Source organism: Cupressus sempervirens, chromosome 6 (genome assembly GCF_028749045.1).
Source record: "Cupressus sempervirens isolate cs-2001-9-10 chromosome 6, ASM2874904v1, whole genome shotgun sequence".
Classification (NCBI taxonomy): Eukaryota; Viridiplantae; Streptophyta; class Pinopsida; order Cupressales; family Cupressaceae; genus Cupressus; species Cupressus sempervirens.
This window is the reverse complement of record NC_143123.1, coordinates 80,952,199-80,967,169: the sequence shown is the minus strand read 5'-3', so window position 1 is coordinate 80,967,169 and position 14,971 is coordinate 80,952,199. Positions and strand designations below refer to the sequence as shown.

The following is a 14,971-nucleotide window of genomic DNA, read 5'->3' as shown; positions in this document are numbered from 1 at the left end:
ATATTATGTGCAATGTGTTAATGTTGAATTATTGTTTATTCATGTTTTGATTGAATCTTTGTTTACTCTGTGTATAAAACTAGATAACCCATAGGGAGTAAACAAACCACATCAGCAATTCCTATGTCATTCATCCATTTACTTTTCTTGCTCCTTTCCAAAGGAATGGAAACATACAAATATTATATTTTCATTAGTTTGACATAGATGAAAATAAAATACTACTAACAGTTGGTCCCTTTTTCACATCGTTTTATCAGTGTAAGTGTGGATCAGATTGATATTTGTCATGTTATAATGTACAAGCATTCCTATTAAAAGATGCAATGCCCTAAACCTCTTCATCGTACTTGGTCTATTGACTATAAATGGTACTAACACCAAGGAAAAGGAAAAAGGGAATCATATTCAATGACTTTGCATACCACAATTACAGACCATCTTCTCTATCTCTTTGAGCACTTCAATGAATGTCTCTGCATAAATGTTATTAGATACACATGTATAGAGAGATGTACAACACTTATGGCCCCCCACTCACCACACAAACAAGCATAACACACGTGCACACAAAATTCTAGAGGTAAAGAAAAATAATGAATTATACTGAATGTTCAGGACTGGATTGGATTACAAAGATAACCAGACGTATTATTAGAACACTTTCATAGTTACTATTTTGAATTCATCAGTATCCTCAAATTTAAAAACAAGCTCAATGATTTATGATCACATCAATCTGCAACATTCAGTCCACCCATACTACAAATGTTATTCATGAGTAAGCAGAGCTTCTTTAAGTCGAGACACAGTTGAGAAATTTAAGACACACCAATTATCAGAAGTTAGGTTCTCTTAGAAGCATCAAACCAAGCCTGGAATTGTCCATAGGCTACCAAAAGTAATGCATAACTATAAGAGAAAAACAATTCAACAATAAATGAGCTCATTACCAATATGTACTTCATTAATCATCCTTATATCGTAGGATGTAGGTATTGTATACACAGAACTACATCTACTACTCAGATTCCATTGAATCTAGTAGTATTTGAAGCAAAAGCTCAAAAAGAAGAAAAAAATAGAATGAGTGCACTATCAAAAGATGTCAAAATGAAGATGATTCCAAATTAAGAGTAAAAATTAACACTGTACCATACAAGAAATGTTACACTAAATCTCTTGATAAGTCACCAAGTCTTTCAGCTTTTTATGCAATAGAAGGAAAAGTTCATAATTGTCATGATGATTGAATTAAGACATATAGGAGCTTTTATGCATGGATCCCTCCTGTTAAACATCTAATAGGCCTCAAAGAGCTAGTTATAACTAGAGGACTGTAGCTTAGGGCCACTCAACTTATATTTGGCTCATGCAATCTTTCCCTGACCCATCTACAAACCAATACAGGGACTTATAGTCCCAATGTTCATTGCAATGGACCTAATGATCAATATGACTTTTATTGTTATGGTGTAAGATTTCCACTATTATGGCAAGTCAAGCCTCCAGCAATGGTGATAAAGATACCTAGCTGAAACTATCTATTCCTATGATATGTGTTAGTAGGCCCATTAATCATTTCAGTCACTTGCTGAAGGAATTAATTCTCACAATAAATTAATTTTGATAAAATTGTTAACAAGGTATTGCAGCAAAGTTCACAGACTACTAAAACTCATTCAAGGCTAGATTAAGCCTTTTGTATAAACCTCAAAACGCATATGCATTCATCAAACAACTGAGATTGCAAACTAGATAAACAATCCATCAAACTGTTGTTTTAACCTGCTCAAAACTTATACTTCCTCATACTTTGATGAAATTCTTACAAGAAAGAAAGACATAACACACGCCTAATGCATTATACATACAAATCAGCCTGTGGCATTGAAATGAAAACTAAAGGGCTTTGAAATTACTTGACTTGACATATACATCTAACCTGTGTAGCTTCTTGTTGATAGTCGCTCTCGTCTAGCAAGGTAAAGGATAGTGACTGCAAACATGGTGTCAAAGTTGGATGTGCCTGGCAAGATCATTCCAACTCTTAGACAATATGCGTGTGTACCTCGGTTTGATTTGTGGTAGCCGCCCTTCCCACTCTCTCTAGTAGGCCAAGCAACTTCACAATGCTCTGCAAACAACACTTCGACTATCAACCTTCTAACAAGCGTTTGTCACTATGAATGGGGTGATGTCCAATTCACAAGATGAAATGATTTTGTCCTTCAGTGAAGACTTGAGTAGAAATCTCGAGCAAGGAGTTTTACCTTAGAAAATGATGAGCTATTTGATGGCCTTCTACAAACCACCAACACTCTTATATTCCTACTGAGAGTTGCAGCAATTGTTACTGGGCAACGAACATGCATGGACTCCACAGAGGAATTGTAAGAGTCATTGAAAAGCCGGCAATGGAGCTACAAGTTAGGTCATGTAGTGGAGGTAGGAGTATTACACCACGTCAAACATGGAAAATCTAGTCACTATCATGAATTCGAAAAAAATCGCTTACACTTGGAATCCTGGTCACATTGGAATAAGTCGAACATGCTTCGTAAAGGCACGTCCACATCATCGCTTACCATTACAATCTAGCCTATCAAGATGAGTGTAATAGGCCTAGAGTTGACTAATGCAAATCATATTTGGATGGGGGACATGATAGTCCTCCCTCCTCGAGATTACTTGTCCTCAAGCAATCGCAGTGCTAGGTAATACAAGATGTGTTCAACTTACTAGATGGCTACCTCTATGGGTAGATCTTTCCATCACACAAAACTCCCTTATTGATCTATTTCTCAACCACTTTTCCCTCATCTCCATCGCTTTGGCAAAGACAAATTCTAATTTCCCTTCCCCATCCAAAGGGGGTAATCCATGTGAAATCATGAGATGTTGTCCAAAAGATTTCTTGAGACATGAGACGTGAAAGACATTATGAATCCTGATGTCAAATGATGGATCCAGCTCATATGCCACCTCTCCAATCCTCATCAGTGCCCTGTAGGGTCCGTAAAATCCGGGCTTGAGCTTTTCTATACTGCTCTTCTTTAACAAACTTTGCCTGTAGGGTTGGAGACATAGGAACACCATATCTCCAACCTCAAATGATATCCCAGTCCTATGATGATCAAAGTAGATCTTCTGCTAGCTCTGGGCTCATTGCATATTTTCCGAAAGAGCTACGAGGATATCCTGTTGTTCTTGTAACCAATCCTTTGCCCATTTAGTCTTGTAGTCTACCAAGGCCAAGTCTAAGGACAATGAGCCATAACCATAAAGTAATCTAAAAGGAGACATGTTAATGGACATATGATGAGTCGAGTTGTAGCAATTCTCGCCCAAATATAGCCACGTGACCCAAGCTCGTTGTTGTGCACATATGTAATTGTAGAGATATCTTTCTATCCACTTATTTACTATGTTTGACCATCCGTTTGAGGATGGTAAGTGGTGCTATGGGTGAGTTGTGTCCCAACTACTTTGAATAGATCCTGTCAAAATATGCTAAGAAACTTGTTGTCCTTGTTGCTAAAAATGGTCTTAGGTAGACCATGCAATCTAAAGACCTATCTGTAAAACAACACTACTACTGGAGAGGAGGTCCAATCAGTGGCCACGGCAAAAAAGTGAGTGTATTTTGTCAACTTGTCCACCACAATGAATATACTATCTTTACCATAGACCCTCGGAAGCCCTATGACGAAGTTCATGGATATACTCTCCCATTTGTGCTCAAGAATCGATAAGAGCTACAATAAGCCAACTAGATACACATGCTCAGACTTCTTTTGCTAACAAGTCAAACAAGCTTTAACATCCTGAAGGACATTACTCTTGTGTCCCTTCTAAGAGAACCTCTCTATGGTTTGCCTATATATTTTAAAATACCCAACATGACTTCCTATCAGATTATCATGTACCACCTACAAAAGTTGCTCCTTAAGTTTGGATTCAAGAACTAGATTTTAAAAAATGTAGTAGATTGCATCATCAATGACCCTATACCTATCATCCTGAATCTGCTCATCCATAACCTCACATGCAAATGTGTTCTTGGAATACTCAACTAAAAGTTGAGACTTCCAATCAGCTAAAATCTTTGACATAGTACAACACGTAGAACTAGTTGTCTCGTAGAAAGCACATCAACTACTACATTGTTCTTCCACTTAACATATTCAACGTTAAAGTCATAAGTCTGCACCTTGTTGATCCACTTTTGTTGCCTCTTATTTAGTTCATTTTGCGCCAAGAAAAAATACAAACTATTATGGTTCATCCTCATCACAAACTGTCCACCCACCAAATATTGCTTTAACTTAGAGCATGCATGATGGCTAACATCTCCTTATCATAGGTGGAATAAAACTCCTTATTATCCTTCAACTTCCTTCTCTTATATGCAATAGGGTATTTATCCTACATAAGAACCACACCTATCCCTTCACCAAAGGCATCACACTCCAAAATGAACGACCTAGTAACATCTGGTCATGCTAACATTGGGCACGTACTCATCACCTACTTAACCTTATCAAATATCTCATCCACCTTCTCTAACCACCTAAAAGCTCCTTTTTATGTGAGATTAGTAAGTGGGGCTACAAGCTGACAAAACCCCTTTCACGAATCTCCCATAGTAAGAACATAACCCAAGAAATCCTCTCAAATCTCTAGTGTTTCTTGGTGGTGGCCAATCTAGTATACCGTCTATCTTTTCCTGATGGAACTTAGCCCAATTAGCCCCAATAACATGTCCAAAGTACAAGATCTTTGTCAAACCAAAGTCGCACTTGGACTCTTTGGCAAACAATGAATGTTGCTCCATGATGCTCAAGACCTCATCCAAATGTTGTATGTGTTCCTCCCATGTCCTATTGAACATCAAAAAATATCAAACAATACCAGCACAAACCTAAACAACTGTTTATTAAATATGTGGTTCATACATGAGTAGAATGTAGCAGTTGCATTGGTGAGTTTGAAGGGCATTACCAAAAACTCAATCTGTAGTGGCATCTAAAAGTTGTCTTTTACACATCCTCCTCGCAGATCCGAATCTGATGGTATCTTGAGTGAAGATCAATCTTCGAAAAGTAAATGACCACATGTAATTTATCCAATAACTCATCTATGCGAGGAATGGGATACTTATTCTTAATAGTCCTCTTGTTCAGAGCTCTGTAATAAATGAACATCTGTAGAGCCTCATCATTCTTTTTAACTAAGACCACTAAATAAGAAAATAGGCTCAAACTCGGCCTGATGTGTACCATGTCTAGTAATTCCCTAATGGTCCTCTCAATGTCCTCATAATGTCTAGGATGATGATAAGGTGTAGTAATGATTGGCTTTGTACCCTCCTCCAACTATATCACATGCTCAAACCCATAGTCAAGAGGTATGCTTGGGGGAATATCACCAAAAACAGTCTTGTGCTTATCTAGCACTGACTAAATATCAACATGATGTTGTCCCAAATCTGAGATGGATTTAGTGGAGATAGAACAAAGCGCTGCCTAGTCTATATCATCATGTCTCAATACAATTCATCATATGAGTTGAGATAATCTCGGGGTCTTTGTCAATCATGACTCTAAGAATGACCGACTGATCTCCTCTCATATATTCAATCTCCTTTTGGTCATAATCAATAGTGTACCAACCAAGAGTCTAAAGTCACTGCAGACCCAAAATAGCGTCCACCCCTCCTAACTCGATCACATAAAAATCAGTAGTCAATATGTAACCTCCCAGCTAAATTTGAAGTTGTGAAACCATCCTTGACCAATTAAGTAGATCTCCAACAACAACCTTAACATCAAAATTGAGAATTGTGTTCCCCTTTAACTTCCTATTAGATGTTATGGAGACAATAATATCCAATAAGGAAACCATCTTTTTCCCTTTCCCCACTCCCTTCAAGTGGATGAGACTGCCTGTAAGTACTTCTAAGAGAGTGGCAATTGCAGGAGGCTGATTCGAAACCTGTCCCTCAACTGTCTCCAATCAAGGCTACTTGTGATTGCCTTCCTCTTCGCTGTCATCAGATTTGCTACCTTCATTTTCATCATTTGAAACCACCTCAATATAATTAATCTTACCCTTTCCAAGGCATCTATGATCCAGGGTCCAAGGTTATTTAGCAGAAGTCTTCCTTCTTGGCTCATTCTTGGACTCAAAATCTGATTTAGGTGGATTAGCGTTGTTCTGTTTTGAAGATTTCAGATTGGTCTGTGACCCCTTGAAAGGCTTTTTAAGGGGTTGAATTGTTGATAATGAACTAAGTCAAGTGCCATCTTAATTGCATATTGGAGAGTATTGGGTTTCACCACTTTAACAAACCCTTTGAATCTCTCACTCAATACCTCCACAAACATCACGTTCCCATTTTCAGGAATGTCAAGAACCATAATAGATATCCATTGAAACTCATCAATATGTGTCCAAAGCTCTACCGTGCTTAAGTTGGGCTAATTCTCTATTATAATTTTCTATGTCCTTCATGTCAAATCTAGCTATCAACTTGCTGCTAAACTTCTAGTATGAGCTAATCATGCCATGATCTTGAGTAACAAGGTCATGATGCCACCAATCGTAACCTATCCTGTCTAAATACATAGTAGCAAACTTAATTGCCTAAGTTTCAGTCATGGGTTTTAATGTGAGAAATGTATTCAGCTCATGTATCCAGACCCTAGCTGTAATTTTCCCATTGCCATCAAATACTGGTAAGGTTAGTTTGTTCATAGCATGCTTCAAGTCCCTGTTTTGACCTCTAGGCCTTCTATCCTATCTAGCCCTTACCATTTCCCTCCACTGTCCAATATACTGAACAAAGCTCAAATCTGCCTTATCATTATCAAGGAATAGATCCCACTCAGCATGCATAGCCATAACATCTTTTGGAATTGCCACTGCTACTCCTGCATTCGCAATCTGAACTTCCTCGTTATTCTTAGCAAATATGGTCATCAAGGGTCTAACTGTAGTATGAGTGGGTGCTCTAACACCTTCTGGTGTCCCAATTGCACTACTACCATCATTGTGATGAGTTTGGGGTCTTCCTGGCCCAATATTTAATTGTTGCATTGTCTTTGTGAGAAGTTGCAAAACATCAACAACATGGTTATCCACTTCCCTAAGGGCTCTCAATGTCTCCCTAACTTCTCTATCTGCTTCCTTCGCCGGATTTGTAGACATCTCAGCAGTTGAATGAACTCCCACAATCTTAGATATTGTCCTACCCTCTAGTATCGTCAAGGGTCTCCAAACTCTTTGTGGTTCCTTGTTATACTAATGCATTCAAAAGCAATCACCCACTAGGTAGCAGGATCGCTGCTCTGATACCACTGTAAGATTTCCAGTAATAGTCAACCCTCCAATAATGGCGATAAAGATACCTAGCTGAAACTATCTATTCATGTGATATGTGTTAGAGTTGGGCCTATTAATCTCTTCAGTTGCTTTTTGAAGGAATTAATTATCCCAATGAATTCCTTCCGATAAAACTATTGACAAGGTAGTGCAGAAAAGTTCACAGACTAGTGAAACTCGTTCAAAGTCACATTAAGCATTTCCAATAAACCTAAGACACATGCATTCATCAAATAACTGAGATTACAAACTAGATAAACAGTCCATCAAACAGTTGTTTTAAACTACTCAAAACTTAGACTTCCTAATACTTTGATGATTCTTACAGGAAAGAAAGGTATAACAACATGTGCCTAATGCATTAACCATACAAATCAACCTGTGGTATTGAAATGACAACCAGAAGGTTCATGAAAGCACCCGACCTGACAAATGCATCCAACCCATGTGGCTTCTTGTTGATAGTTGCTCTCATCTAGCAAGCTACAAGATAGTGGCTGTTAACATGGTGTGAAAGTTGGATGTGCCTAGCAAGATAAGTCTGACCGTCGGACAATATGTGTGTACACCTCAGTTTGATGTGTGGTAGCCACCCGTCCCACACTCTCCAGTTGACCAAGCAACTTTAGAGCGCCCTGCAACAACATGAGTATCAAGCTTCTAACCAGCATTTGTAACTGTGAATAGGGTGACGTCCAATTCACAGGATAAAGGGATCTTGTCCTTTAATAATGAACTTGAGTAGAAATCTCGAGCAAGGAGTTTTGTCTTAGATAATGGAGAACTGTTTGATGGCATTCTACACACCCCCAACACTCCTATATTCCTACTAAGAGTCGCAGCAGCCATTACTGGGTAGGAAATATGCATGGACTGTGCAGAGGAATCATGGCAGGAGTTGTCGGAAAGCTGGCAGTGGAGTTCCATGTCAAGTCAAGCAGCAGAAGTAGGAGTATTACGCCATGCCAAACATGGAATATCCAGTCACCATCATGACTTGGACAAAAATTGCATACACTTAGATTCCTGGCCACGCTCGAATGGGTTGAGAACACCTAATGAAGGCACCTCCATGTCATCTCTTACTGTTACGCTCTAACTTATCGTAACAAGCAATAGGCGTAGAGTTTGCAAAACCAAATCATATTTGGGTGGGGGACATGACATCATGCCAAATATGTCTAAGCCAATGTCTCTTCCAGATGCAAATTGTCCTACTTGTGCAGGTATACCTGTAGAAATAAATCAATATAAAGACATAAAAGTATATACTTCCATTTTTTTCCTTGCTTAATTTGATAAATATCATGAAAATTCAATCAAGGATTTTATCTACTGTCACTAAGCCACAGAAGGTAATACACATAATGACATATATGGCATTACCCTAGACAATATTCTTAAATTGTGAACATAGAAATTATCATCATTACAACTCATCTTGAATCCAGCCTTTTGCACCACATGAAAAATCAAAGCAATGCATGGTGGTGCGAAGAGAGGTCAATTCTACATATTTTATACAATAACAGCTTAATTGTTTCCCTTCCTTTTATGTATTCCAAAGTTTAAACTATATTACTAAGCATGCTAACTGTGACCTAACTATCTGTGATATGTCTGGTATTTTTCAGCATTAAAACAAGCCATTATGTTATTAAGTTTTATATTTCACATAATGATGACATTTTACTTAGAATAAAGAAAGTTACAGACAGTTGGAAGGTTTCAAATAATGTGAATATGTCACAGCCAGACCAATTTGAAGTTAGGGAAGCATAAGTTATGTTGAGATATACATTTCCATATAGCTGTAACCTATTAAGATGAATCAAGACAAGATAATATATTAAAAAAGCATAGATAATGACTTCATATCATTTTATGCTTATTCACCTTTGCATATAACTTGCACTTGACTTCATGTACCACAGCAGTTCCAGGTTCCTCTGCCCTTTTCACAGATGGGCTAGGGGGTCGCTCAACATCTTCACCTTCAAATGAATAAGTAGAAAATGTTTCATGTCAACAAGAATAAATATAATTCATTACTATAAATCCAATAGATGCACTTCAATGTTAATTGACAGAATTAAAAAGTAGCTGTTAGGTGCTAAAATTAATAAGAATCTATAAACATTATCCATCATTCCCCCCTTCCCCACCAAAAGAAAAGTAAAAGAGAATTTTATCCAGAATCTCTCACCCTTAAACAATATTGACTTGTTTGCAAAGACAAGAGGACTGTTTTTCCGCTGACAATATCTACAAATTCAAATTGCTCTCTATATGCAGATATCAATCTCTTAATTGTGCATAGTAGTCCTGACGATCACCATTAAAACTATTATGATTTTATTATTTATTAGCAAATATTTATCTAGGACAAATTATCATAGTTACCTGGAGACTCAAAACTTGATTCCTGGTTTCTCCCCCATATTATAAACACCTCCTCATCTTAACAACACATTATCAGACATATCCGGAAATAAAAAACTTAAAGAGTATGTTGCTTAGCCTAAAAGAATCCCATGAATATAGATGAACTTCCTTTATAAAAAAATTCATGTGGTGCAAAAGGCTGGATTCAAGATACAAAATAATGATATTCATATACGAAAGGGAAATAAGGAAAGAATTTGTAGAGCTATGAAATTGCAGAAGAACAACCAACTATCCACTGAGGGTACTAATTGGGGGGCACTGAACAGTTCTTTGCAAAAAGTCATGTATTGCTCATGGATTTATAGCCTTTCCAATTACAAACCAATCAAAATTTATTGCAAAAGCCATCACTGTCAAGACCATAAGCCATTGAATATTCATAAAGCGATAGAATATGTACTAATCCTGTCTAGGATTGTGCTAAAAACGTAAACCAAATACAAACTTCTTGCAAGGGCATTTTGACAACCACTGAACGCTCTTATAACAGTCTTTGATAACAATTAAGGATGCATAACAAATACTTCAAGATTTAACAAATTAAATTGTGCTTTCATCCAAAAATACTTCAGCTTTATGCATAGGCATTAACACAAACACTTGGAAACGTGTTATCTTGTAAATACACCAAACTTCATAAAGACATTTTGTCATTTTGTCATACAGTTTGCAAACAATCTTGAGACAGTAGAGTGTTTTCTACTGCAGAACAAGAGAAAACATATGACCAAACAAATACTTTCCTTACTAATTTGTTTGGTCATTCTATGAATGCCAAATTAAGTAGTAAATCAACATACCCCTGCATGAGGTGATACAAGGTTCCAAATGATTGATCATTTGCTCCCAGGTGTTTCCACATCCTTCCAGACCCTGTTTCCAATGCAAAGCTCATCACCAAGTTTTGTCTCCTCTCCAGCTCTTCAGAATAGCTTCTAAAAGTGGTTATGGCACCATGTATTCAGACATCCCCATGTCTGGTCTGTGTGCTCAGAATTCTGTCCACATGCAGCAGTATAGTGGATTGCAATGTCTACTTGAAATCTGATGATTTGCACTAAAGTTCCCTGCGATTGGTATTGTTGTAGCTTCAAACATCCCCTATAAATTATCTCTAAATCTGGTTATAAATCTGAACACCTGTATGTTGGGGCTGTATACGACATAATGACTCTGAGCATTCACTATGGAAAATTCTTAAACCTGGGTGCAGCTGATCACAACTCTTCCTTCTCCACACTTCTAAAACTCCAAAATGGTCAGCCTCCTTGAATGCCTTCTTATTCATCGAATGGCCTCATCCCCAGCTAGTAATAAATTCTCGAAGATTAATCTTGAAGCCCAATGATACATTCTGATGTGAATCCAGTCGAAGTAGAAGGTTTGGGTTTGCATCCATCCTTCAAATTCCCATGGGTTTTCATACTTGGAAATCTTTCACTGGATAATCAGCCACAATGGAGATCTCATTTCAATATTATAATCTTGTGACATATCTCAAATGATAGGATGGCCTTGCTTATATAACTTCTTTAACCAATAAATTCTCATCATTTTAGCAATGTGGGATAAAACATTATTTACTTATGATGTAGCTTCTCGAACAAATTGAAGAGCTTTAATAAATAAAGTGAACTGACACTAACTTTATATTAGTCACTCCTTAATTCAATTAATGACATGCACTTAAAATTAATTAGTATTAAAGTATAGCCCACTGCATTCACTGCTAGCCAGAGTGCCTTACTACTAATAGTATGGTTGGCCTCTATCAACACATTGAATTACTATAAGTAGTAAGCACATTAAAATGGAGCCCAAACACCCTAAATAACATGCCTGAAAATACGCCAAGGATCTAGAGATAAAAATATTGTTAACTGTCAACTGAAATACCAAATATCTCCAAAACAAGGCCCTCCAACAATCTTTATTAGCCTATGAGGACCCAGCGATAGGCTAAACCACTATAATTGATGCTCGCAAAAAATGGGGTCATTACAGCCCGCCCTCCCTGAGATTGTTTGTCCCCAAGCAATCATGACTGCAAAGGAACACAACTATACTAGAAGTCCAAAGGAAGACTGAAATATCCCACAACAACAATAGCATTGTTGAAGCACCAGCATAACCACAGCTGAACAGAAATGAACACCAAACCAACTGTCCAATTTTTGCGCACCAAGACTGTGCATTTGAAACCAATAATGTACATGAGAATCAGAGATTCAGAAATGAGATTGCAAATAATCCACACAATGTACACATTGCAATAATCCCCAATGCTAGAACCCTAATGAATGTGAAGGAACCCATAATACACTAAAGAGTGTCCAACCAAATATACCTGGATCCCAAACCCTAAATAGAAGCTTTCCAAGAACATCCTCACACTTTTGTGACTCAACGGTGATCCCAACTTCACCTTACCAAAAGTAGTGAAGCCAACCTATAATAACCCTCAACAGGTGATAGCTTCTATAAATATCATTTTTTCTTCACAAGATTAATGGTTTGACATTTTGTCAAACACTTTGCATGAAATCTCTATCGCGTTGTCTTTTATCTTCAGATTACTTCCACTTGCTTGTAATGTTTCAAGTTTATTTTAGATGCATGCAAATGGTTATTGGATGTCCAAACAAAGAAGTTTAAGTACAAATGCAATTTTTTTTACCATTCAAACACATAAATATGATTTCAGCCTGTGAAATGTGCATCTACAGCCAATAGGCATTTTTACAAACACTTGGCATGCAATTTAATGACTAAAACACATCACTATAACTCTCATGAAATTTGCAATTAAATGAAGAACCTGTAGGTGACTGTTGTAGATATCAAATTGCAGCAGATTTGTATGAGGAACAACGTACAATAGTATGCTCCCTCCAACTTAAGGCAGACCACAATTAGCATGTAATAGATGCTGCCCCAATAAAGATAATATCAAACTCCAAAGAAAAACACAGGTCTACAACTTATAATTTCTAACTCCATTTTGAATTAGACCAATTCACTCACAAACATCAGCTTCTCTTGCATAGTTAATGCAATTGAGAAGACAAATCAAATTGCTATACTTCAGCAGCAATTTGCACAACCAATTTCAGACAATCTTCCACTATACTTCAACAGTGGATAACAAATCCTCAGAACAAACCCTTATACTTCAGCAAGGGCACAAACTTTAGAACCTCAGAAAGACACGAAGGCAACAAAAGAAAATAAATATTCAAGCGTGCTTTTCCCAAGGAAATGAGCTCATATTTATTATGTCTTTGTTAACAAAAGTTTTCAAAAGAACACAACTTCTGAAATTGTGAAAGCTTCCCAAAAGAACTCAACTCTTGAAACTTTCCAAGTTCACTCTTTTGGCAACATTTAATACTTGGCTTAGGCATAATATAAATGAAATAAATGGCCCATTCCAAAGCTGACTCAACCCTCATCTTAAGTGATATTATAATTATAACTTTATAATAAGTCATTTAATGATTTAATAATAATTTAGCCACTAAAAATATTATAACTTCCAAAATGCTCATCATTTAAATATGTCATCTGAAATAGGAGTTACACCTATTATTTCTCCATGTGACCAAATGCACTTTCCAAAAATAGAAAGGGTCCATCTCAATCAACACCCAACTTACCACAAATAGTAAGCACACAAAACTAAGCCCAAATGAAGTACGATCTGAGCCAAATGAAAACTAACCTATAACTTACTGAATTGTGGAGAAGATAAGACCCTCCCAAGCCAAGCCACTACCTCAGAAGACCCTCTATCCACAATAATTAGTGTACGAAGATCACAATAATAGGCTAATCTCTCAAACTCTGATACTGGCAAAAATGGGGACATTACAAACCACTAGAACCCACCCAAAAACAATGCTGACCTTGTCACCACCTAGGTCCCAATCCGACCAATACTCACATCCATTTGTATTGTGGAGATATGAAAATTTGTAGGCATCTATAACACAATCACAATCCCATCCTCTACTAAATTGTCATGGATGTGTTGACTCTGCAAGTACTCCCCCACCAAGTTCTAGCAACTAATTCCATCAACTCAAGATGGTGAACACACATCCCACAAAGGATAGTACAATCTCAGAGCCAATCCACACACATGCATCATCAAGTCCTCCACATGCAAAACAAAAGAAAAAAATAAGCACTCCTCACTTCATGGTTATGGTCGAAAGCTCCAAACTTTGTCGATGGCTCATCACCAATAGCTCTAGAATCAAGAGATGACTCCAATCTCTAACTCCAAACACCTGATTGGAGGGGAGTTCTAGTAGCACTCTTTGCAAACTCAACCACAAAATCTCTATGAGGAAGCATTGTAGTCCAAGTACCTCCAAATTCTCCCACCAAACATTGAATACCACATGAATCTTGAACAAGAGTATCCTCAATGGTTACAAACGAATGCTCTTTGAAATGTGGACTCTCAAGTAGGTACTCAATAAACGAATCTATGCAATAAAAACAATAGGAGGCAGAATCAACCTTTTCTTTTGCAACTTTTAACTGATCACTTTGACCCAACAACACAATAAACTAACACCTAGAGTCAGCTACATGGAATGAAATAATAGGTTCGCTTCCAAGAAATGGGAGCAAAAATTCTACATGAAAGCCATACTTCTGACTAGATGATACTTTGTGAGTCTCGTGTGAAGATTATTGGGTAACATGATGTACTAAGTTCTAACACACAACTCCCTGTAGAATCCACCATTACTACACAAGAGCTATTAGCAATCTAACCTGCATCATCTATAATAGTACTATCCTCGAGAGAACCTAAAGGTTCAAGTGGTTCTCTATTGCTCTAAACTAAAACACTCAACCCATCCAAGAATATTGCACATGTATCTGTAATGGATGTAACCACATCCTTATTACACCATGTGAATATATGACCATCACCAACTGCCACTATAGAAGACTGTTGTATATGTATCTAGTGAAGACTGTCAAAAACTCTATGGCACCATCTATTCAGACACCTCCATGTCTAGTTTTTGTACTCAAAATTCTTCCCACATGCAGCAATATAGTGGATTGCAATACCCACTTGAAATTTGATGATTAACACCAGAGTTCATTGTGATTG

The 14,971-nt window shown here is 37.3% G+C and overlaps 1 protein-coding gene across 1 annotated transcript in view; it reads right to left on the bottom strand.

Annotated features, from left to right (window-relative positions):
- The window catches only part of LOC149551258 (Pleckstrin homology (PH) domain superfamily protein), a 284,116-nt gene that overhangs the window by 129,547 nt on the left and 139,598 nt on the right, over nt 1-14,971 (bottom strand). The window contains exon 7 of the mRNA XM_089786820.1: nt 9,283-9,380. Within this exon, the coding sequence (XP_089642946.1) occupies nt 9,283-9,380 (98 nt within the window). The remainder of the gene's footprint in view (nt 1-9,282; nt 9,381-14,971) is intronic.